Genomic DNA, 26,322 nt, shown 5'->3' on the forward strand with positions numbered 1-26,322 from the left:
TTTCACTCTGTAAATAAACACTGTTTGTACATAGAGCACCGCGCCTGGGTCCTCCTTCCCCACTCCTTCCACGGTGTGCCATGCCGCACCGTGACAAAAACTGTCTGCACCCTGAGGTTCGAGTATCAGAGACTCTTTAACGTTTGCTGGATGAGAGAATTTTAAATAGAAAAGAGCACATGAAGAAAAACTAAATACAACAAAAAGTCAAATTTTATTGCTGTTTAACTTTTTTCCACAATGATCAATCTTTAGCAACGATCCCTTTCTCAGTTTTTTAGCATTATTTAGTTTCAGCTCATACAGCCGTCTACTGTTCAGCTAGAAAAATCATTATGTAGAAAAACTATTAGACACTATACTAGAACATCAAATCAACGATGGGGTAATGTATATAAAGTACCTGCAGTCAGAGCCTGGTCTTCTGTATTTACCTTCATATTAAGTAAATTAACACAGAGCATATGTAAGATCCCAACCGAGGGCATTACTACACTGCCTGAACCAAACTGCGTTGGTAAGTTCGTGATTTTAAAAAGTGATTAAGGAGCATTAAAGACTACAAATTACATGCTTTTCACATAATTTCAATTTTTTTAATTTTTCTTAAAGAAACCAAAATATATACAAGGATGTTTAGGGTTAAAACAGTGATACTGTAGTGATCTCAAGAAATTATGTATCAAGTATGATTTTCCATTACTGGGTTAGTCTTTGTTGAAAAATGGTTCCAAAAGAAAGTTGTGCAGATGTTGTAGACTTCAGCACAACTGTCCATCTGCTTAAACATCACCTGGACATCTTTGTTGGATTTTCTAGGGACGGAGTTCAGGAATTTGTTTATAATAACCTTTCTCTGTTTCAAAGAAAATTAAATTAAAAAAGAAATCTTGTTTGAGAGGAATGTAAGAACACCAAGAATAAAATGCACTCTGCAATGGTGACTTGAACTTCTGACCTTCCAGTCTGTCTAATTCTTATCGTCTTGAGCTAGATGATCCTTAATGCTTTCTTTATTGCAATAATCTGATCTTCAATGCTTCGTAAGACACCGTCTGCCTGAACTGCTGTTGTACATGGAAACAGCTTTAACATCTGTTGGTCTACAGTTCAGTTTTTTGCCATCATTCTTCAAACAGCTTTGATGGGTGAGTAGCATCATCGGAGGGACAGGTTGTCGTCACTGACAAAGGTTAAAGGATGTGTCAAACTCTCTGACCCCACCAGCTCTGGACCCAGACATCTATCTTGGGATAAAAGCCATGTTGGGATGTGGGCACCATCTGGGGACGGGTGGGGAACGTCTGCAGGGAATAGACAGGAAAATGTGGAAAATACCAACTGGGGCTCTTTCATGATTTGAGCCTTGCTGTCTCTGACGTGAAACATCCTGCATCCTCTGACCTGATACTGCAGTGCCCCAACAGTCATGTGATATCAGCAGTTCTTTTCTGAACCTGGTTCACCTCCTATTAGCCCAGCACATAAAAGCAAATCCGGCACAGATTTTATCTGAATTCAATACTTCTTTATCCCCCTTCTCAGAATAAATTCCTGAAGAGTTTGACTCTCATCCCCTCCTCGTCTTTGACAAGTTGCCCGTTGCTTGTGTAACAACACTAAGTCACATTAAGAAGCGGATTTTTGAACAGATAATGCTCACTTGAAATGACTGGGGCCTGAGCAAAGCTCCTTAAAACCAAGAAAAGTGCTTGCAGCAGATTTAAATAAGCAAAGATTTAAATGCACTGGGTCATGCATTGGCTTCCAGTATTATCTATTTCAAAGGTTACCACATCCATATAAGAAATTTAAAAAAGGTGCTTTGCAAAGACTTGGTAGGGACTGAAATATTTTTCAGTGATTACAGGAACAAATGTAATGATAGTGATGACATAATGGGGATCTGGAGGCAAAAGCTCCTTGTTAGGATATTTATTGGTTTTAGCCTCATCAGGGTAACTGTTGAGACCACCAGTGTCCATTCAAGGAATCAAGGAACCCACTCAAGGATATCTAACTAATGTCTTATATGTTATAGTGCAAAAAAAATATACTGACAGCAAACATTACCAATACATTTATAACTTCTGAGAGAAATCTGGCAGGCAAGAGGAAATAATACATCTATGATTTAAATAATAACATAAGAGTTGTCCCAAGACCAAAGGATGAAACACTGCCCACACACGGTCTAGCTGAGCAGTGCCCAACCTTTTTTTGTGCCATAGACGTGTTTAATGTCAGACAATATTGTCACGGACGGCCTTTAAGGTGTCGCGGATGAATACAACACAATAAAATGACACGACCAAGACAAAAACTGTATCATTTTGCAAATATAATAATAAACGCGAAATCACGGTGTAATTGTGAAACTTTATTAGCAGCGTCCTCCTGAAATGCGCCAAGAACATTGAGAGTAACATCCTCCTCTCTGCCCCTTAATGCTCTCTGGTTGCTATGGTAACGCGTACATATTTCTTTCAAAATAACAACTACAACACGGGAAAAGACCCAGGGAAACCTAGTTAACGGTAAAAACCCTGAAAAAGATCAATTTCACACCCGAGCCTCAACTCTCTCAGACCGGTCTGTGGCCGGGGGGTTGGGGACCACTGTTCTTGATGTCAAAGACACACACAGCCCACTTTGATCTTAAGTGGGGCGGACATTGAAACTATAAAATAAATAAGTTAAACTACAGAAGAAGTTCCGATAGTTCATTGCTCAGACTGTCCGCTAAAATAAAGAAATATTGGATACAAACATTGGATCTATATTAAAGAAACACTGAAACATTAATTCACTGAAAACGCTTTTTAAAACTATAGTAGTGGAAAAACTTGCTTTTTAAATGGTTTGTCTGTTACTTAGTAGTAATATTGGGTTGTTTTTATCAGTATGAAGAGCTGTAAAACATATGAAAACATAGTTTAGATCACACTTGGCCCCATGAGGTTGAATTGAGGAAGTACTTAGGGATAAATTGGATTTTTTTTTAAAAAAAATCTTTCTGGATGAGTGAATAAGGATCCATGAGAGCACAACTATTTTTTTTAAATTTTCTTGACGTTCAGCTGACAACTTTCATGACAAAAGGGGAACTTTCAAATCTTTCACGTCCACTTTAAAACCTTCTCATATTGAGATTACCATTATCTTTCCAGTTTTAGGTCTCTCTTCAAACTCAAACAAATAAATATTATCTAAATTTAATAAATTTAATACCATTTAAAATCCCACGCAGCAGCTCTTCTTATTCAGCGGTGTCTCTGAGTCACCGCTTCTCCTGGTTTACGAACCGAACAACCATCGAGCCTCCAGGCAGCACTTGAGCCCGCCCACTGTGTGAGCCGAGGTGCAAAGCGATCCTCCAGCCTCAGAAGTCAGTAAATCAGTGCCATGCTGGCATTCGTGGTCCACCAACAGAAAATCCATCATAAAGTTTAAACATCCAGAGAGAGCTGCCAGGGCCGACAGATGCACACGGGCGTATACGCGATGATGGATACACGTGGACAGTACAAAGAGAGTGAGGAGCCACTGAGAGATGCCAAGAGTGAAGTCATAGCTACAACTTGAAGGTGAATTCAAAACAAAGTGGACTTCTTTTTACAGACTGTATAAACAAAAAAAAGAGAGGGAGAGAAGGTGGAAAAAATATGGCGAGAGGTGTTTCCACTGATTTCTCTGCAGCTCCTCGCCTCAGATTTACACAAAGACAAAACCCTCGGAGGCTTAAGAAGTTGGGAATCCTGCGGTTTTCCTGTCATAACTCAACCAAAGTCTTCCAAGGACAAAAGTAAGCTGTGGGCTTACTGAGTGCACAGGTTAAGTAACATGCACACGCAACACTGATGTTATCCATTGTTTCTTGGGAAGATGATGGCAACCTTTCTGTCTGTGATTAAAAAGCCTCTGAACCAGTTCCCTAGCTCTGCGCTCTGGAAACACTTCTTATCACTCAACTCGAGTCGAGAAGACTCACCCCCGAGGATCTGACGATACAGGCTGTGAATCCACTTGAATCAAACAGACTGAGCTGACACAAGATGACACTGATGCAGAAACTTCACAGGGTCATTTATCAGTCAGCGCATTATAAATGCTGCATTTGTGACTTTCAAAAATATATTCTTAGTACTTACAGATAAGAGTATGTTTGGAACACCGTAAATGCAACATGCAGCTGATCCGAGCAGAGTCGCCCAGAGCGTAAAAAGATTAAATAATAATTACACAAAAGAAAGGTTAGGAAAATCTGGTTATGTTTCGTGTCTCAGAAAGAAAAAAATATCAGAATATCTGATTTTTAAATCACGGCCTTAAATAACCTATAATATTGGTTGGACTTTAATAGTTAATAGTTTACTTTTTAAGAGTTCTATACCCAAATCACTCTCTTTGCTCCATGTGACTGTAACATGACAAGAAAACATCACTACTGTGATGAAAACTAAATTATCTTACAACCCAATGTGGTGAGAGGCTGTGTTTGATAAACAAGCTGAAGAAGCAATACAAAAAAAGGGAACAGAATGTCCTTCATATGATGTAGGATTAACTTGTGAAATGCTAAAGGAAACCAGATTTTCACTATGGAGACACATCAACACATTCAATGCCTCAAATGTTTTGCAGGAAAAACAGGAATAGCTGCACACAAACACTGAATATTGGTGCCACGTTCAAAGTCATTTAAAACACATTTTCATCCCCGTCGTGATGCTCGGTGTGAACTTCAGCAGGTCATCCTGACCTAAACGCGCTGAGTTGGTATCATGTGATTGATCTGATACTTCAACTGCTTGCGCTATCAAGCAGTTGAACGGGAGTACCCAATAAAGTGACCAGTGAGTGCATGTTGACCACAAAAACAGTGTTGCAAAGAAATGCCAAATGCTGTTGATGTCATTTAGAAAACAGTCTTTTCATCACAGTTTGTCCATCAGAGAGTGCATCCATATGTTGCTTTGTTTAACCATAACGTCTCCCACAAAGCCTGCACACAACAGATACCCATTAACTCAAAATTATAGACACCATTTAAAACGTTTCCTTTTGTCCCTGAAGTATCTAAGTGTTTAAACAGCACTAGAAGAATAACTATCGCAACAACACCAAAATTATGAACAGACAGATTAATGACAACTGAACCTGCAGCTGGAAGTGGTCAGCGTCACTCCGGTTATATAACACCGACCACGGCTGATGAGAGATTGCAGACTGTTTATGAGGACAGCCTGTAGGCGCTGGCACTCACTCGTGCATCACTGCTGCAGCCATGCACATGCACACAGACGCTGGAAGCCATGCACGTGCAGGAAAACGCTGAAGGCATCACCAGAGTTGATTATGATATAAAGTTTAAAGAATACAGGCTATTTTTGTTTTCGCTCATCTGTACTGAATCATGGCAAAGTGGGTGATTGACCACGATGTTAAACATTTGAGCTTGAACTAAACTCTGTGGTCACTGTAAACTGTACGGGTGCAACACATACAAACACACGTATACCCACTAAGTAACAATTTCAAGAAAACTAAAGCACGCTCAGTGACCAGCTTCCTCCAAAACCTCTTTTTGCACAAGACTGAAAGGATGTTTTTTAATGACGCTTATATGAACTATATGAACTGACTTCCTGTTGAAGCCAGGTCCAATAGGCACCAAGAGAAATAGAGCTTTTGTTAGTTTTGCATTGCATTTTTCAGCTCCTGATGTTTCCCTATTGATTTTACCCTGAAACACAATCTTTTCCTGAACCTCACTAGTTTTCCATGTCTAAGCCCAACTATAGAGACAGTGACAAAACAAAAGTTAAAAACAACTAAAGGAAATCTCTTTAACGTCTCCTACCTCCTGATTCAGACTTCGTCTCTAATGCCGGAGTCACATTATGAAAAACATCCTGTTGTTGTCCTCAAGTCAACTTTTGTGTATCAAGATGGTGATAAAACAACAATAAGACCGAGTGAGCCTGATATCAGTTTCTAATTGATTAAGGTCAAGCTGTCAATTACAGCTGGACAGCGAGATTAACTGTGAAAAACAGGTAAAAATTGCAAATCCACAAACACAGAAATCCCCATTCCTCATAGCAGTTGCTGCAAGCAAGTGATTTAACTGACAAATGACATAAGTACTCAACATTTACCAATTACACAGCAATTATTTGCAAAGCTTAGCCAGTCTGTCTGATTGTAGTTAGTCCCAGTTAAACCACGATTGCTTGGAGACAGGTTGCCTCCCATCAGCTGACTATGTAATTGGGTTGTGATTACAAGTGGTTGCCAAAGGGTGACAGCAAAAAAAAATTAAATACAGTCTCTTTTCTAGTCTGACTTTTTCTAGTTGCAAGGAAGTTCAATTCAATTTTATTTTATTTGTATAGCATCAAATCACAACAACAGTCACCCTCAAGATGCTTTATACCAGATGACCCCCTATGAGCAAGTACTTGGTGACAGTGGGAAGGAAAAACTCCCCTTTAATAGGAAGAAACCTCCAGCAGAAACAGGCTCAGGGAGCCTGCCGCGAGGACAAAAGATAAACACTTGCAGTCATTTTTTACTGTAATGTGACTGAGCTGAAAAATGGGATTCTTGGCACAGTCATCGCTGACGACGTCTGCCAAAGAACAACTTGTGAGTACAGGAGACCTGCAAGTAGCTTCTGACGAAATGGCATTGTTACAGCGACCCTTTGTAGTGATCAAAGACATATTTATGACCTACTTTTTGAGTGTTAATAAGCAGAAAGAGCCTTGCATCTGATAGGAAGTTAGCATTATTTATCATTAATGTGAAAATTTTAGAGGAGACTTCTCCTTTAATGTCATGGGTCCTGTTGGGAAGTCGGACAAGTGCAGACGAGACAACATTTTGCAAAAAGTTTTCCCTCCTCCAAAATTCATTTGGCAGTCTATTATAATTGTCTGGAGTATAACTTATGAGAACTTTCCAAAATTATGTCTGAGTCTAAAGGAACAACAGAGAAACTGCTGAACTAATAAAGCAAGACCAAAAGACAGCTCTGAAATACAGCGATGAAGATGATTTAAAACTTTAGCCAAGACTTTCCAAAGCCTCTGGAGAAAATCAAAACTCCTGCTGTCATGCAGTGATTAAATTTATTGAAGTTATTTGAGGTTATTTAATAGCACTTCAGCTATTACACAAATTTTATCAGCCTTTTGCAGCTCAACAGCCAGACTGTATTTCATTATATTACAGCTTAAGGTGGTCAAATTTGTGAGTTGGCAGGTTGACTTTGGCTTTTAGATGTTGTCATACATTTTTCTGTCTGAGATAAACTCAGAAGGCCAGATAGGATAGACATGGAGATCACGGTGAAACTAACGCAGCAAAGAAACTGGTGGTTGGTGTTGAAAAGCCGTACACATCACACCCTCACATTTCTCCACAGTTATCAGAAATCACTTGCCCTCCAGTTATACTCATGCCCAGTTAAATCATTAGTGGTATCACAGTAGCATGGGGCAAGCAGAACTCACTACCCCAAGTTGGAGGAGGAGCCCTGACAAGTCTGGAATGAAAAGTTTGTTTTTGTTTGCATTTTTTTTTCAAAGTAATTAGTCAGAATTAAATTGCCTGAATAAATTGGTTGGGGACTGAACTTTGATTGGAAAACACAGTAGAGACTCTCATTTATCCCTTAAAGATGAAGCAAAATTCACCCGGCATTCAGACTTGCCTATATGGTTGTTGCCAGTTTATGTTATCCAGGTGACAGCTAATGTGCACCTTATCAAAAGAGAAAAGAAACTAAGGAGATGAGGAGAGGCCAAACTGTTGGAAGCCAGATGTTAACATCTTTCTTTAAAGGTGATCAAAGGATGACCGATAGCTAAACCATTCGTAACCTCTCAGCAGTCGATAAAGACAGTGGGAAAATGTCAGATATGAGACTATATCTTACAATAATCTTCAATAATTCACAAAAATATGTCTCTCTGCTAGTTTGTTTCTTTGTCCCCCAACTCCTCCACCACAATCAGGAACTGAACATACAAACTTGGTACACAGGTACATCTTAGGCTCCTGAAAGTTTTTAACTACATCACATATTATTACATCATCAGGTTTCCTAGAAATCATGTGACAACCGGCTGAAATATCCTGTTTTTAACACCTATTGAAAGTATTGTAACATCCAGTTTATATCCACAAAATTTTGTTATACAAGACACCATGTTTCCTAGCAACTATCTAAAAAAGACCCATTTTTTCCATTTATGCGTCTACAACACTTTATAAAAGTATTATATCATTTTTATTTTAGAACAACATTTATATCCACGAAACATCAATTATATGTGATAATTTCAGATGTCATCATGTTTTCTGACATCTACCTATAGCAACAGGCTAAAATCGCTTGTACTTTTAAATTTATATAAGCACCTTACAAACCCATCAAATTATTTTCATTTCACAACCAACAGCACTAAGAGGCCAAACAACACTCACGCTTGTGTATTAAATTTACAGAGTACAGCGTAATACCATGAAACTCTTGGCTGTAAATGTCAAAAACAGCCAAAAACACACCTGGTATGCGTTGGTTAAAATGACATTTGGTAGGTGGGGGAACAGTAGGGGCAAGTTTAATGGTGCAGCATGAAAAAGTTGTCTCAACTTGTGAGTTCTAGTAGATTTGTTTTCAGTAGATTTGTGCAAAAAAGGCTTTGATCAGCTCACCTGCGCTGATGTTGGTGCTCTGAAGGTTCACTGATCTTTATGGATTTAGCCAGCTGCAGTATATAAGCAGATGTTACATGAGCTGTTATGGTTGCTTTCCATAATGTCTACCTTCAAAACACCAGCATTGCAGCTGCCAAGAGGCTAATGACCTCTGCATTACTGGGTTACTACATCCATCTTTTCTATTGTTTGTCACTATTTGTCACTGCCCCCTTTATGCTTTCAATTTCATTTTCATGAGTTTACGCTTATATCAAGTGGTGTCCATTAGTCAGCAGGAAGCACAATGCAGTGCACACATAGGTCTGAGCAAATACAAACAACACATAAAACTACAGCAGGATAGGAGGTAAGTTTTGGTGATATAGTGAGGATAGTGAAGAGAGAGGAAAAGAGAGAGAGAAAGAAACAACAAAAAGGCCTAAAAGAGCCCAAACTGTTGCATTATTTAAAATACTCCAGAAATCCTTAAATTCTTACTCTGTCTTTGAATCTGAATGTTTTGTTTATGTATAGATAAGATTTTTTTCCTGATTAATTCTTGTGTTCTCTTCTCTAACACTTTTTCTTATCAACTCTGTTTTTCTTTAAATCTCCGGGGGTGATGTGACTAAGGCTATTATCGTAATCGAAAAAACTAAAAGCCTTAATGTCAACAGAGTAAGTCTGACTGAAGCACACGCGCTTAATATTTAAAATTTAAAAAGCTTACTGGAGTCGTTCAGCTTGCAGGCCAAAAGTCAGACCAAGAGTTGTCTCGTCAATTTTGCATGATAAAGTCAGACAGGAAGCACGGCGAGATAGCCATCGTTTCTGAACAAGTAGGAACTAAGAAGCGATGATGGTTGCGTGTGGTTGTGGTTGAATGCTGGTGTCAGCAAGAAAAGCTAGAAACAGCCATCTGCAGCCTGAGGTTCTTGTGCAACTTGATTATGAAGGCGTGGCTGCGCGTGCAGTTGATTGATTGCGGTAAATGAGGGAGGTGTTTCCTCTTGAAATTCAAAAATCATTAAACAAAAATGGGGGAGGCAGGAAAACATATGGAGGAACATCTGGGGCACATTCGCAACTGAAATAGGTGTTTGCTGTGTTTTTAATACCTATAAACTTCAACCAAGGCTCCAAGGGTCAACTTTCCAATCCATGAATGACTGAAAATTTCAACCCAATTTCAGTTTAACAAGTATTTCTCCTCTATAACTCAAAGAAGGGCTGCAAGCTTCATTTTTCCACATTATATTTCGATAAAATGCTTCTCGGACTGAGACTGCTTCCTAAACTGGTGAGCCAAATCCCCCCTAAACTCAGATTTAAGGTGAGCTCTGAGCAGCTATCAACTCCCTGCAGATGAGCTTCAACCTCTGAATGCGTGTCACTCGCCACAGCAACGCTCAGGCGTTCAAGAGAAATATCTCAGGCCACAGACTCATGAGAGGTGTTCACATTTTCATCTTATTGCAAAAACAAACACAAAAGACCCGATTTATCATTCAAGTATGAAGACATTAAGAGCAAAAATAAGAATCTTTCATACTCCAGACCATTTTTTTCTTTTTTTGTCCAAGATAATCAATCAAAACGTGTTAAACACAAATAGTTTAGAACCTCAAAGGAAAACTCCAAATAGAATAAATGAAAGTTTCCTCTTTGCTTTTTAACCAAGTTAGCAACAGCTGCAAACCTTCACCAGCCTGATAACGAGCTTCTGCTCCTGACGAAGAAGTCAAAGTCACAGTTGACACGTGGGGCCAAATCCCCAACGCTTTAAAGGGATTTGGCCACTTTGTGGAGCTAATAACACGCCAGAGTGGGATTCACAAATCAAGAAGACAAGCACAAAATATGATTGAGCTGTGCACGTATCCGTGACTGGTGCGGCGGTGAAGCGAGTCAGAGGCAGATGGGGTAACGACAGGCAGACAGGCTATGCTAGTAGGGAAACGAGAGATGGCAGATGGACAGATGCAGATATGCTAGTGTGAGAGGGAAGTGATGCAGCTGTCTGGTAATGTCTGAGAGGCAGGAAAAGCAGGCATGGAGAAATATATTTGCACTATTAACTTTTAAGATTTAGCTGGACCTGGTTTTTGCCTGCTGAAGCCAAGTGATGCTCCAAAGCAGATGGCAGAGGCCCTCGGTTTTCAAGTCGTAAAGAAATGATCAACGATCATTTCGCCCACGCTCTCGCAATTCACACATCTGCAGTTTCGTAATTGCCACTGAAATCAGTGCAGCTCAAACTCTCTTTTGCAGTCAGAGGCACTTTGGCAGGTTTGCGCTTCTGGTTTGCCAGTTTTTATCTTTCTCCTTGTTGCTCCAGTTAAATTTAAGGCAAGTCAAAACTCTGTGTAATCTGGAGTATTTCGCCAAACGCTGAAACCATCAACATTTTTTCTTGTGGGAGAAAAACAAGATATGAGTGTTTTTCCAGTCTTCGAGCAGAGAGGCATTGATGTGAAGCAACACTGATAAAAAACAAACAAACCCAAACATCTTAAACTACTGATTGTGAACCAGTGATCCAACCAGTGATCCCAATCTGAATATGATGCCAACTCCTCGGTTTGGTGTTAAAATACGTTATGGCAAATGGAGCAGGATAACAGAAATGAAAAGAGTCACCTGCACCATGTCTTCTTTCAGCTCAGCATGAGTCTGTACTGCAAAGCACTGCTACTTAACTACGTATGTTTCTCCCCCACCTGCTCCAGGTTCAGAGCCTGGGTCAATACCCTGTGCTCTTTTGGATGACCTTGAGTTATTCCCTGGCAGTTTTTGAGGGGTAAAAGTGTGTGCCGCCTTGCTGGGGGAGGCTGCAAACACTGTGGAGTGACAATGCCATTCAGGATGGCTGAGCACGGTCTGCGCAATGGTTAAGGGATTGGTGCATGTTACAGTAACATCCGCATGACTGCAAAGACCTGACGGTAACCCCAGCAAGTCGTCACATATTAATGAAATGATTGCTCGCGTCACCTGTTAAGTAGTTTTAATGTGTTATTTACAAAATACAAGCTGTGAGTCGGAGTCTCCATGGTGATGTTTGCAGATTACATTATGGTCTGTAGTGAGAGAAGGTGGATGAGTTTAAAAAGCTGGGGTCAACCACCCAAAGCAACAGACAGTGCACAAGAGAGAGGAAGGAGAGAGCAGGCAGGGTGGAGTGGGTGAAGACGAGTGTCGGGAGTGACTTGTAAGATAGTGGACATATTGGACAAAGGATGCAAAGTATCCAAAATAAGAAGAAGAAGAAGAAAAATGACCTTCTGGGGAATATATGAAGCTCTTTATGTGCTAAATACTTCACTTTGTAAAGCTGTTTGCGTACTTTTTCAAGTATCTATTTACTTCTGGTCAGGGAGCATACACATACACAGACTATTACATCATCATTATATTAAAGTTATGAGTCACAAAGACATATTAATGACCTGAAAGATACTAAAAAGTCCATAGTGCTGACCAACGGAGGATATTGATGCTGATTGTGCTTTGCTGGTATTAAGTTTCCTTACACTAAAACACGCTGCTGTGCCATTAATTATCCTAATCTGAACCAAGTCGCACTGCATTACACAGAGTTGTAGCAGGCTGCAGGATGCCTGCAGTGACTAAAATGTTTGTGTTGCACTGTGTGAAAGAAAAATGTAACGACCAGGATGAATGAAATAAAGCACTTTGTACTTAAGCATGCAGGATTGCATAACTAATAGTAAATAATTAGGTGGACATATCAGGAAAAAGATAATCAACCACTTGATACATGCATGGAGGTCAAAGTAGACATTTAAACATTAAAGTAACGTCATAAAAATATTTTGCCTTTATTGTCTGCAGTGACATAACATGACATATTTTCCTTGTCATGCCACTGAGACTGTTTTTCTCTGCTTGTAGAACAGACAATCAAGGCTTATTTTAGGCGAAGAGCCGAGGAACAACTGATTTAATTATTAATTTTTTGAAACCACAGCTATGAAACTGACAGAGGTGGAGACTTCATGCATTTCCAAAATTTTCAGGCCAAGAAAGAAACATTTCACAAATGAATAATTTTACAGGAATGATGGATTTGGGCGTTACTGCAAGGGAGAAATATTTGGGAATGCTGGAAGAACAAGTTCAGCCGAGTTTAATGATAGCGCAATAACAACACAGATGATAAAGAAGGAGCAGCAGCAGCAGCAGCAGCAGCGGGGGGAGGGAGGGGCATGTGATCGATTAAAAAACAAAAAAACAACTAAAAGGCCTTCAACAATGCTCTCTAATCTCTGACTGCACATCTTGCTCCTTTACAGCTGCACCATGCAAAGAGGAGTTTAAAAGGTGAGTGCCTGCAGCAAACACACACACAGTTAAAGAGGTCCATGTGCGTTACCTACCACATAGTAGAAATGCATGTCTGCGCGCACAGGTCGGTCTCATAAGTGCTGGAAGCGTGCAGGTGAGCGGCGTCCATCCAGCAGCGGCATTAGCCAGCAGTGCGCGTCTGTCCCAGGTACAGATACTCCAAACTGGATGCTTCTGCTCCCTTTCCTCTTTCCCAATGTTGCTCCTGACCCCTCTCTCTTTCTCTCTTCCCTCCTGCACTTGACGTTTACTCCTCCCCCTCCTTGTTTTTCTCCTCCCCACATGACTTCAGTGCCTCCCCCCTCTCTCTTTCTCTCTCTTTTTTTTTGGTTCCACTTCCTCTCTTTTCTTTTTTTCTTTCATCGCTTTTCCAGTGTAATTACTTCCCCGCCCCCAATCCACCACCTTTATTTTCTATCATTCTTTTTTCCAGCACGCGATTCCACACACCTGTGCTATAAAGCCTATTTTTTCTTAATTCATCAGCGCTTATCCTTTTGTCCAGCCATTGACCTTCTATTATTTTAATCTGCTCTTCTCCTGTTTTTTCAGATCATGTGTCATTTTTTTTAACAAGTTTATTGTAAATGTTTTTAGTCAGTAACAGAGGCTAATAGTTTAATAGGGGACGAATAGTACCGTGCTTCGGTTATCTTTTCGTCTTGGGGTCCTCTGTCTGTCTGATTGCGATTGGTGTCCAAGTGTCCCTTCCTGTGTGTGCGCTGCTGTGTTTTGATGTTGTATTCGCTAGTTGGTGTGTGTGTGTGTGTGGTGTGTTGTGTGATGTGTGTGTGGTAGATGGTTGTGTGTGTGTCATCATGGAATATTACGATCGGCTGATAGCTTCAATGAATTCAATGGTCGCTTGGTACACTGAACACCTGCGAGTGGATAAAGCTAAGAACTGACGAGCATAACAGCGTGAAATCGTTTATGGTTGAGCCTGCTGCGTTTTTGATTTTTTCTGGGGTTTTTTATTTTGTTTTTCAATTTGAAGACGGGCCTTGACCCCTCCCGTTTGAGGTTTTTTGTGGCGGGACATCGGCGAGCCTATCCTTCGTGAGGACCGCACTGGGAGTGTTTTTTGACCACAAATAGAGAATGGGTCGACGCGACAAGTTTTTGTGGGACATCCTGCGGTTCTCTTTGAAATCAAGCCAGTGGCCGCGACCATCCACACCGCGATCAGTTTGTCCATGACCTAGTGGTGGACAGCGCATAAGTAATGACTCTGATTCAGCGGTGGTTTCTCCAGTCTCCATCAGCCTCCTGAATGAACGTGCATCGGGAGACTGTGAAACATAAGGTTAACACTACCAATCCTGGGAACTGTTCTCAATGGCATGGATCACCTACGAGCGAATAACCAAGAATGGCAGCCGCCAGGGAAAAACAGTACCATGTGATTAACTCAGCGAGCTCGTGTTGATGGGGACAGGGTCCGTGACTGTTCTCGCACGTACGAAGGTATTCATTTTCCCCCCCGAGTTGGCCAGATTGGAAAACAAACTAGATGATATCCTTCTCGGTGCTGCATTAAGGTTCCTTTTCGTGTTCCTATCACTGAGGCTTCTTCCCCCGGGCTATGCTCAGAACTACAACAAGAAAAAGTTTGGCAGCTCTGAGCAAACACTCTGGTGGACAAAATGGAGAGGAAACCACACACCAACAACATTAAATAAAATGAGAAATAGTAAGAAACAAATAACTTAATCTATCAGCTACAAAGTGTATTATTCTTTTTCCTACTGCTGTCAGACTCCACAAGAAAAAGTTTGCAGCTGAGCAAACACACACATCTACACATGTGCAATAAAACTAAGTGTATTTTTTTCTGACAGTGTAGTATTTTATTATATTGTATATAGCATGTTATTCTTTTTCCTATTCCACTGTTTTTCTTTGATTTTGCTGCTATAACTTTGCACTGTCTACTTTCTGCTGTGACAACAATTTTCCCACGTGTTTGACTAATAAAGGTTTATCTATCTATGTATCTATTTAAAAAAACACATCTTTAGAAAGTAAAGAGAGTATTTCTCTGTATTTGAATTAAAAGGGGAAAATGTGCTAAAATCAAATCTAATTGAAGTAAAATTACATAAAGATTCTAGATTCTTTATGTCAGGAGCATAGTCATACGAGTACAACACAAAGTGAAATGTGTCCTGAACTGCTCCTTTGACTGTGCAAAAAAAAAAAAAAAGACACTAATACAATACGTAAATTACATTTTAAAAAATTGAAATTTTAAATTAAAAATCTGAAAATGTACATTGTGCGAGTGGAATGTTAAAGTGTCTTGTGCCATGTTAGCACAGCAATGTGTTGACAGCACCCTCTCCACTGGAGCTCTGTTGATGATAAGAAGCTTGTACACTTGGTGCTTACTCCTTCTGAAGTCCACCACCAGCTCCTTGGTCTTGCAGACATTCAGCTGTTGTCCTGACACCACGATGCCAGGTTCTTCACCTCGTCCATGTAGGCCGCCTCACAACAATATGGCTCCCCTCGTGGCAGACATGTTTGCGACATGCTCCCGACACCAACTTTATTAATTTTTTATTCTAGTGTTAATGAGTGTGGTACGCAAGACCAAAGCACGGCACGAGAGGCAGGCTACATGCTTAACTAAAGACTAGAGCCACATGACCACACGACACCACACCCTGGATCCACACCTGGAGCCAATGAAGCTGGCTGCATATAAGACCAGCACACACAACTAACCTTCCCCAGACTGTTTGCTAACCAGTTGATTCCACAGATACTTTACTCCTCTGCTATTTAAAATATTTTGCACATAAGGATGCTGGCACCGTTTTTACTCACACCTGCCTGCCTACCCTACCTCCTCTGGATCTCTGGACCATTCTCACCTTCAAACTCACCCGGACCTCCACAGTCTTGCTTCCCCCCCCTCCCGTGTGCCTCTGTCTGCAACCAATTCCACTGCCCACCAGCTTGTAAACTCCTATTTCCCCCGGTCCCCCATGCTCCTAGCTTCCAGACTCCAGAAGACCGAAGCCAGGATGTAGGACCCAAATGCAGGTCTCGGAGACTGAATGACAAACTAAAGGCAGCAGCTTTACTGCTGGAGAAAAACTTTAACATGAAATACAGGAAAGCTAAACTAGAACAAAAACATCAAACTCAAACTAGAAAACTGGGAAACTAGAAACACGGAGGGAAAACGCAGCACGGTGAGGGTACAATGCGACAACAGTGATGAACCATGATGAACTCAAAGATGAATAATAATACAAAACACTGGGTCACCGAAACAGGACCGTGAAACATTTCATATATGGAGTTAAACATCATTGTTTCAACAACATATTTATTGTTGTCATAAACAGACAAGAAGACAACAACAAACTGCTCCTCCCATTCAACACATGTCAGTCCATATCCCAGCAAACTAAATCATCTCCATTTACACATCAAATAGAAACATGAATCACTTGTAATGATTAGAAACTTGATAGAATTTCAAATCTAGTTTGGGGAGTCATTCAGTGAGAAACAGTGAAATGATTTTCCATGTGAAAAGGTGGACAGCAGAAACAGAAAGAAACAGTGAAACTAAAAGAGAAACAAAGAGCTTTGGAACAACGAGGCAGCAGGAGGACAGCTGCAGTTTAACAGCTTCAACTCACTGACAGGAAACAACATTAGAAACATCATCATCCTCAACTCATCTGCTGCACTGACACTGACACCTTCAACGGACACACCTTCACTTTACCACCAGTGTTAATATATGGAAACATCCTGTGAGTGAAAGTGTGTGTGAAGGTGTGTATGTGTGTGTTAGTATCAGGATCAGAGAACGACAGCTTTCCTCTGTTCCAGTCCAGATTCACTCTGATCCTCTGGGGCTTCTTTTCTACTGAGAGAACCGTCTCAGCTGATGGAGACGATGCTGAGTATTCACCTCGATAGAACCAAATTATCCATAATCCAGAGTCTATGTCTCCCTTCCTCTCCACAGACTCTTCTGACACACCCAGTATCCACCCTGTACTCTCTCCAACCTCAACATCCCAGCTGTGAGTCCCTGAGTTAAAGCCCTCAGAGCCCAGGACAGAGCAGTAATCAAACCTCTCTGGATTATCAGGAAGCTGCTGCCTCTCTCCTCCTCGTCTCACACTGGTCAGATCTTCAGACAGGATGAGTTCTGGATGAGCAGTGTTTGGGTCCAGAATGAGAGGAGTGTAGGAGACCATGTCCTTCATGTTGTTCCAGATGTTGAAGGTCAGGTTGCCCAGGTGTTTGGCCTGGTCTATCAGAGCTCCTGAGGGCAGCTGTGGATCATCCAGCAGGGGGCAGCGCTGGACTCTTTCCACTGCAGCCTTGTAGTTGTGCAGGAATGAGACGTCTTCAGCTCTCAGCTCCTCCTCTGTGGCTCTGACTGTGTCTGAAAGAGCTGCTATCTCTCTGCTCAGAGCCTCCATCTTCTCCTTCATCATCCCACTCTTCTGCTCCTCTTCCTCCCTCAGTGCAGCCAGCCTGGCCTCCTCTTCCTCTGCTAGAAACTGGTGAAGCTTCTTAAACTGCTCCTTAATCTGCCTCTCTGTGTGTCGGGCCTGGACCTTAATGTGTTCTGCTGTTTGATCAAACTTCACTTGAACTTCTTCACAAACCTTTAACTTCTTCTTTAAGGGCTCCAGAGTTTCCTGAAGTTCCTTCTTGTGTTGTTGTGCAGCTTCATCGATGGGTCTGAATCTGTGATTGGTGTGTTTTTCTGAGTCTCTGCAGACGACACACACTGGCTGCTGATGGTCCAGACAGAAGAGTTTGAGTTTCTCAGAGTGCAGACTGCAGAGAGCCTCTGAAGCTCTCTGATCTCTCTCCTGTAAGAACGACTCACACAGGTTCTTTAAAGCTCGGTTTAAAGGTGGATCATCACTGATATTTCTTACAAACTGGACACTCGTGTGTTGGTCTCTCTCTCCACCATCTCTTCAGACAGTCTTTACAGAAGCTGTGGCTGCATGACAGAAGAACAGGATCTCTGAAGACCTCCTGACAGACTGAACAGCAGAGATCCTCCTCTGATCTGGAAGCCATGAAGTCTGTGAGTGAAGCTGAAAACAGCAGACAGGAAGTACAGTCAGTCCCGGCTCCCTCCCTCCTCTGCTAACTTCACTGAAACTTCCTTTGAGTCGTGTTTTTGGTCAAACTCAAATTCAGTGTGTGGAGCTCCAGCAGTTCGAGGCAGCAGTGTTGGAGTTTTCCACTTTTCTCTCCTGTAGCTGGACTCACTCAGATCAGAGGAAGCTGCTAGTTCGGTCCATACTTAGTCGGATCCTCTGTGCGTCTCTTTTTGCTGAGGAAGAAGAACAATCTGTTTCCTAGTTCGCTTCACGCAAGTTAGATAAGGAGAAAAATGTTGCTTCACTTGTAATGCTTCATTCCAGATGCCAAATGTCATCCTGCCATTTGCTAAAAAGCTGTAAAACAGGTTTTCCTCCATTTCAGTTGGACAGGTCACAAAATGAAAACTTTTCTAAAACTTATAGCCACTACTTCACACATAAACGAGAACGTGTTTCATTCCAGAGATCAGTTGTTTACCTGCCAGCAACTGTAAAACAGGTCACAGTAGTCGCACAGGTCCCTCAGCGGTGCAGCTGTTTACATGCTCTATTTTAGTCTTTGTTCTGGTTATTTGTTAGGTTCCCCAGCAGCGAGAGCGTAATGCATTCACACTGTCATGGGCCTGGGTCCCCAGACCAAGGGCTCATGTGTTTTTGTGGACTTGTTTATTTTTTTGAGCTGTCATGTTGATGTCCCTCTTTTCCCCTTTTACTGGTGTGTGTGTATGTGTGTGCAGAAAGTGGGCACACAAGGCAGAGCAGAGGGGGGATGCAATCAGGTTCGAGTACACTGTTATGAGTAATCACTTTACCATGCCAGCTTAACACACAGGACTTCCATTCATTTATTAGCCCAACCTTAAACCCAGTCTTCATCCTAAAAGAGATTTATATTCTTGGTTGTTGCTGCTTGTCTCCAGATGTGATCACTTTCATGCAAAAGTTTTCATGCAAAGAACGTGAACCTAAAACGTATCATTAATGATTTCATTTAAAGAAAACAATAAATCAGTTACATAAAATGAATCTCAGTAACATTTCAACACAAAAAATGTACAAATGTATGTTTGTAAATTGTATGTTTATGTATATACGATGTATATTTTTATGTATAAATGTACTGATATACAACTCCATTGATTTATTTTAAATACAATTAATAATAAATGTAATAATACAATTTAATTACATTTACTAAGAAAGAATTACATTTTTGCTACTTTATTCTTTAAATCTGAGCTCGAAACACTGGGGCAGCTTAGAACTGTGGACTGCACTTATCTGGTTTAACCACTAGATGGCTCTAGACTACAACAAGTAAACAGCAGTGCTACGATGGGGAGTGTGTGCCTAAATTGGAAGGTTGCTGTGAAGTTTTCATCGGTATGAACCAGCCGTGACGGCCCATTTGAATCTGCACAGAAACTTGTACTTTTCTTAGGACAACTAATGTCAGCTACTGGTCTTAGTTTTAATCCTTTAAACGAGTCATAAAGCTCCTGGACCATAAAGGAAATGCCCATGCAATGTTTAGACTCTAATTGGTTCTTACAAAGATAGCAATATCAGCGGCAGAGGAAGGTAATTAGGCAAGATTGCCTTTGGAGTGAACACTACCTCTCGTAGTGGAGCTAATTATGAAAACAACCTGCAGCTACAACTGCTTTCACATCCTAGATGGAAACTCAAGTTAAGACTCACCCCAGGCTACAAACCTTCGTGCTGAACCAAAAAGCATCCGAGGCGCTGATCGGGATTTACATGTCAAAGGAAGGAGTCAGTCAAAAATCCTCCAAATCAACTTCAAAGATTACAAATCTTTGATCAACATATTAAAGAGTGTTAAGGGTTTTTTTTTCCTTTTCATCAACAGACAATTAATCACAATTAATTTGCTGTTGCTCTTTTTTCTCTCTAGGATCCAACAGGATTTATCAGTTTGATTTTAATCAGTTGTTATGAAACCAAAAGACGGAAAGCTCTGTCTGATGTTAACATGTAGACTTTTGTTATTGTCACTACTTTCTTACACGTGTTTTGTAAAGACTACTTAAATTCTGGCCTTCTTTGCTGGTCAGATCTACCCAGAGAGGCTGAAAATCAAAATGGCTTTACTAGATGATGAAAACTTTCATTTAATGCTTTCCTACACTTCAGTGGATTCAGTGTCTGTAACCTAAGCTAACCTAAATGTTAAAGGAAGACTTAGGCAGCAACAAGATGGCAGTTTTTTTATTTATTGAATACTTTAAATAGTTGGATACTTTTTCTCTATAAAATCATGATGCACTGTTAGCTGCAGTCCTCCTGACAATAATCAATGTAGAAGTAACAAATCTATTGATTTCTTTTTTAGTATCACTCCAGGACAGGACGTTTTTAATTTTGTCAATATAAAAATTTAATAGAAGGCAAGCCTAGAGATGTAGTTGAGCATGACTATGAGGTTTTTCCTATTAGCACAGAGGACAAGGTAATAATAAGAAGTTGGAGTTTAGGTTTATTTTCCTTTGGTTTTATGACAGAGGGAGAGCAATTCTTTTTGGTGTCACATCAGGATGCGCAATCTGACAAACATGTGGAGCTACATGCTAGGTTGACAAAGGAGCAGTCAAATGTAGCTTTTAAAAAAAGTAGCATTAATTAATTAGTATTTTGAGGCCTTTCACAGTATCATAAACCAACTGATTTTTGTCATCAGACTATGAAGTTGGAAATCATTTGCAAAGCCATAAATGTAGTAACGTTTCGGCCTTAGCAAAGAACCCCGAGGAACTCCATACTTTTTTACCAGTTTACCATTTAATACTGTATTTTCATGATGTGTAAGTATATAGAGGTACTTCATGCCTTCCTTTTCCTTGGCCATCCATATTGTATTTGCCAATATATACACAATGAGCAGAATATGGGGAAAATAAAGGCACAACCAAGGCCTTAATGATAATGATTACCTATTAACATTTAGATATTTTTAAAGGTATAGAAGTCAAATCAAGTTTATGGGTTTCTAAATCAGTAAGTTTTAATATAATTAAAAGTGTCCTGTTATGTAAGAACGTTATTTTCTCCCTAAAACAGCTTCTGCTTCATAAACACACATAGTAATTAAATACCCTATATAAGTAGCTAATGATTAAACTTTGGATCAGAAGGCTCTATTTCCCATGCGGTGCTTCACTGTGTAGACAGAAACAACCAATTAACAGAAGAGCTGGTGCTCCAGCAGACACAGCTCAGAGATATGAGAGTGTAACCTTGAAAGCTACTACAGCAGGAGGGAAAGCATACAAACAACACAGTTTTTTTTTAAGCAAGAAAAATAATTTATTTATAATGATATAATAATAATTTCATCACATTGGCATTGCAGAGCTGCAGAAGGAAGCGTTTGTGTGAGACGCCACCTCGCAGCAACAGATTACACCATTGGATGGGGCAAGAAAACAGGGGTTATTCAATACATACATGGAATATTCCTTTAAATATGTATTTTTCAACGAGGAATAACAAAAATAGAATAATTCCAATATCTCTGTCTGTCTCTCTTTCTCTAGGTCTCTCTAATTATCATCTCTGTGTCTTTATAAGCTGCCTGTACAGCCCCCAGTACTGGGGTTTAAATTGGGTTTGAGGGGGTTGTTTATCTCACTTTGCTTGGGGAGTAAAGCGGATGGAGTTTATCAGTGATGGACTTTATGGGCTGTTTGTCCACTCCAAGTACTAAAACACAGTAAACTTCACCCATCTGTCACTCCTGAAGCAAACACAACAAAGTCTTTTGGCCCAAATCTGCAGCCACAGCATCTCTCTATTTCTTATTGTTACTCTCAATCGCTTGCTCATAAAGCCGAGACTGTTCAAAAATAGAACAAAGTCCTGATATTTTTATGTGATAATGTGATTTACTGAAGTAGCTTAATATATATCTCAAAGAGGTAGCAGCAAAGTGATTTTATTTCTACCCACTGTAAACTATAAAGCATTTATTTATTAATTTGTTGACAATATTGGGATTGTAAACTCACACTGCTGTTGATTTTTTCTTAAAAAGATGTCTCTGTATGTACAGCTGAGCTCTGATTGTATCTTTAAGACCTTGACCTCTCTGCTAAGCAATACTTTTGATCCATTTCCAGATGTTTACTTTGAAGGCTAGCAACCACACTGACTATTGACTAGGTATCTAAATGATGTGACTCAAACTCTTTACAAAACATGGACATTAATGTCAGAAAAATGAAGGTGATGCAGAAGTGCCTTAATCCTGCATTATATCTGAAGGCCACCAGAGGGCGATAGCTGCGATTGTTACAAAAAAAAACTATTGGTCCTATAGAAATCTATGGGGAAACGGCTCAGTCTTCAGCTCTGTAAACACACTGAGTTTATGAGCTCAGTCACTCATTTTCAGTCAAGAGGTCTCACAATGACTATCCACATATTATCGGCAGTCATCTCAGTACGCCAGAGAGTTTATTAGGATATATTTTACATTTTTAATTGTCTGGTTTATGTGGCAGATATCCGATGGTTTCCCAGACAACGAATAAAAAATGGATGTAGCTGATGTAACATCACCCGTTGGATTTTGAAGGCTTTAAGCTAGCATTTGATCATTATCAGCTAAAATATCAGCTAGCTAGCCTGGTTAAGCTGTAATTGTTAACTAGAGGGCAATTTATATATTTGATAAATAGTGCAAATATAATAATATAATAATAGACAAGTAAAATACTATCATTGCAGTTACGAAACGTGTTGAACTAACATCAAGCCTCAAGTGGCCGTTAGAGGAACTGCAGTTTTTATCACTTCTGCTTGGCTTCATTTTTCAGTGCTGGATTTTACTTGATAGGAGATGGGATTAAAGCATTAAACGGAGGAGGGGGAGAAACAGCAATGACAGAAATGGGTTTTGGTTTTCTTATAATTATTATACAAATTACATTTCTTAGTCCTGCAGATGAGCTGCGGTCAACTTTGTGCTGGTGAGGATTGTGTTATTTGTTTATTCTGGTCTTGCACTGGCTCTCACTGGTAGCAGCTGTACTCATAAAGTACTTAACAAATGAATGTCATCAAATTTTATTTTGTAGCTTATTTGGATAAAGTGTGATCTTTCCTTTTGCCTATGAGGAAATTATCCTTGCCTGAACTCCCGCTCTCTCAACTTAACTTCCAAATTTTCGGCGCTGCTTTTTATTTACGTTTCCTAGCAACTGGTTCCTGTTTGGCTGCTCGATATCTGCAGAGGCATGAAATGTAAAAATTACACCAAATTAATTAGCGAGCTATTGCAGCGCCTTCCTCCTTCCTTTGTTGCTTTCTCGTACCTTTTTATCAACACGCAGGGAGGCAAAAAAAAAAAAAACAGAGGTCGAGAGAAGAAAAAGCTTTTAGTGTGATTGCTTCTCTGAGTCACGGGACAGCTAAGGAAGAGAGAGAGAGAGGAGGTGAAAGGAAAGATGATGGACTGCATTATGAATTTCAGCGTGGTAATCCCCACATTCAGCAGAGTCTAACCTCAGCTCTGCACACTCATTTTTCCTCCTTCCTATCTTCCTTATTCTCCTCCTGAAGGAGGGATAATGCTTTAGATATTCCATATATTCCTCCTGTCATCTGTCTTTCACACTTCATAAAAAATGTCATTTTCAAAACAGTATGTTGCCAATATGTTTTAGAGAATGAAGCTTGTAGCGGTTTCTTCGAGGCGTAGCTGCTGTGTAGGCAGAATCACCACCATCATCTTGAACAGACAACTAATATATTGCACCCTTATTAGCTTTTCAGAATCAATGAAAAGTTGGCTGTTCTGTCCCAGCAGGACCTTTTAGTCCCACACTTTGAAGATTAACTGAATTAACAAGATTATTTCAGCTTCTAAAGGAACTCCTGTTTCCAAGAAACATTTACAAAACCTGCAAAAAATCAGGTTCTTCTTAATATTAAATGGCTAGATCCTCACATAAGGGATAACACTTTTTTTAACCAGTGTGCCCATGTGTTCCTGCTTGTTTTTATCTCTCGTTCCTCCCCGATTAAAGAGAATCTGCTGTCTGCCTACATAAAAAGTCAAAAACACACTTTTTTTGATCCTCAACACACACCGTAAGTGAACACCCTGTTCGACAGCCTGGCGCTTTTTTAGATGAAAGTACGTCTCTCTTCACACCACATGTTACAGTGCTGGAACAACACATCCTTTTGCTCCTAACTCTGTACTTGTATCTTCGGCTCCCGTCCCGCTGGGTTTAGCACAGAAACAATCTTCGCAGGTTTTTTTTTGTTCGTTTTTATCCATCTATTGGCCCTCGCTTCTTCTTAACAACCCACTTCACTTATCCTATGTCTGCGACTTATCTGCTCTGAGGCAAATGAGTCTTCATGACCACACTCTGCCTGTATGTGAATGCAGATTTGGGCAATTGTTTGCCAGATTACATGGAAATGCTCCCTTTTACACATGCACTATAGTGCAATTTTGGCAAGATTTACCAAAAAAAAGTTACATTGGGGTGTGTATGTACGACCAAGGCAGCTGAAATAAGAAATAAAATCAAAAGAAAATGTAAAAAAAAAAGAAGAAAAAACACAGTAGGCGCTGCAGCAACACGCCTATAATTCAGTATACAAGGCAAACAAACACAGAGTTTTATAGGTTTATCTTTTTTCATTCACTAAATATTTAAAACAAGCGTCACTTGACTAGTCATCATAAATGGTGATAATTTATGCTTTTTTTTCTCAGGATGATGGAATACCTGAAGGACTGCTGTAGGGAAGAGAGATGTAGCTGAAGTTTTTTTCTCTGTGGTTCCTCTTTTTCCATCCACCAGGGGGAGCTCTGACTCAATAGCACCGAGAAATAAGTTTGCCAACTGGGAGTCAGGAGATGAAAGGTTCCCCTCCTCCATTTTTCGCAGTCCATCCATGCAGCAGGTTAGTCAAGTGTCAGAGCTGAACCACCGCTGATCAGAGTCATCTAGGCTGTCCACACAGGCATGGACAAACTGATCGGCGGGTCCATGGATCAAAGACCGCAGGGCATTTTGTCCGGTCCCAAAACTCAAGGTCCTTAATGAAAAAAAAAAAACCCCAGAAAAAAAAACCACACTCAAACTTTTCCTGTTTCCGTGTCAGTACACAGATCCCAACCATTCATTCATTTGTTCATTCATCCATGGCAATTCCATATTTCATGGATACTAAAGGGAGCGAAAACAAATGATAAAAACTCGAGAGAAAGAAGGCAGAAGATAAGCGCTGATAGAAAATGCTTTTTGCACGCTCAAACTAAGAACAGCATCTATTTTCTTTAACAGTCATTCATTGACATTCATCCGGTGTCGCGTCTTCTGCTGAGCTCAGATGCATAGACTGAATGCAGAGAGAGGTGGAGAGGCGGAGGAGGGAGAGAGAGAAAAGAGATGGGAGAGGCAGAGAGGCGGGAAGGCGGCGACGGGAGAGGATGGAGAGAAGGTTAAAAGAGAAGGGAAGAAGGGCAGTGAAAGATGGAGGGAGGGCGAGAGAAAGGTGAAAGAGAGGCGCTGCTACTGCGAATGAGAGAGGATGAACATGTAGGGGAAGAAAAAGAGAGAGTGTGTGCTATGTGCCAGAAAAAAGGTTAGAGCAGAGAAAAAGAGAGACAGATGGAGTGTGTGCTCCAGCAGTGATGAAAAAAGGAGGAGAACAGTGAGCGGTGAGGAGGAAGAGGAGGAGGAAGGTGGCGCAGACGTCACCTCCTCTCTGTGACCAAAGAGACGGCGGAGGAGGAGGTGGAGGAGGGTGAAAAAAAAAGGAAAGTCTTTCACGCCACGTCACTCCACATCACCACGGACGGACACACAGAGGGGAATTTGATTCTCATCCATCCTCCCGGTTCTCAGGCTAAAACCTGGGCATCCAAGAATTCCAAACTTGTACAGACGTTCTGGAATGTTTACGTTCTTATATCCATCCACTGATTTCTGAAACCCTCTTTGTTCTGGAATCTTAATGTAACAATGTTGAGGTCACGGACGTGATCATTCACACACACACACACGACACACACACACACACACACACACACACACACACACACACACCACACCCACACACACACACAACACACACACACCACACAGACGCAAAT

General features: G+C 40.6%; 1 protein-coding gene and 1 pseudogene across 3 annotated transcripts in view; both read right to left on the minus strand.

The window, feature by feature from the left end:
• arhgap36 (Rho GTPase activating protein 36) overlaps positions 1-13,312 on the minus strand; it is a 76,127-nt gene extending 62,815 nt beyond the window's left edge. The window contains exons 1-2 of one of the 3 annotated variants that reach the window (XM_005946863.2): positions 13,113-13,312; positions 8,728-8,780 (exon numbers count right to left, since the gene is read on the minus strand). Coding sequence is in view for 1 of the 3 variants with exons in the window: in XM_005946861.2 (XP_005946923.1) it covers positions 13,113-13,130 (18 nt within the window). In the remaining 2 variants the exon portion in view is untranslated. The other 2 variants (XM_005946861.2, XM_005946865.3) reach the window with 2 other exon arrangements.
• Positions 13,313-16,400: 3,088 nt separating this feature from the next.
• On the minus strand, positions 16,401-18,351 carry LOC121811807 (annotated as a pseudogene).
• Between the last annotated feature and the right edge of the window lie 7,971 nt (positions 18,352-26,322).

This window comes from Haplochromis burtoni, unplaced genomic scaffold (assembly GCF_018398535.1).
Source record: "Haplochromis burtoni strain Fernald_Lab_line unplaced genomic scaffold, NCSU_Asbu1 Contig_383, whole genome shotgun sequence".
Classification (NCBI taxonomy): Eukaryota; Metazoa; Chordata; class Actinopteri; order Cichliformes; family Cichlidae; genus Haplochromis; species Haplochromis burtoni.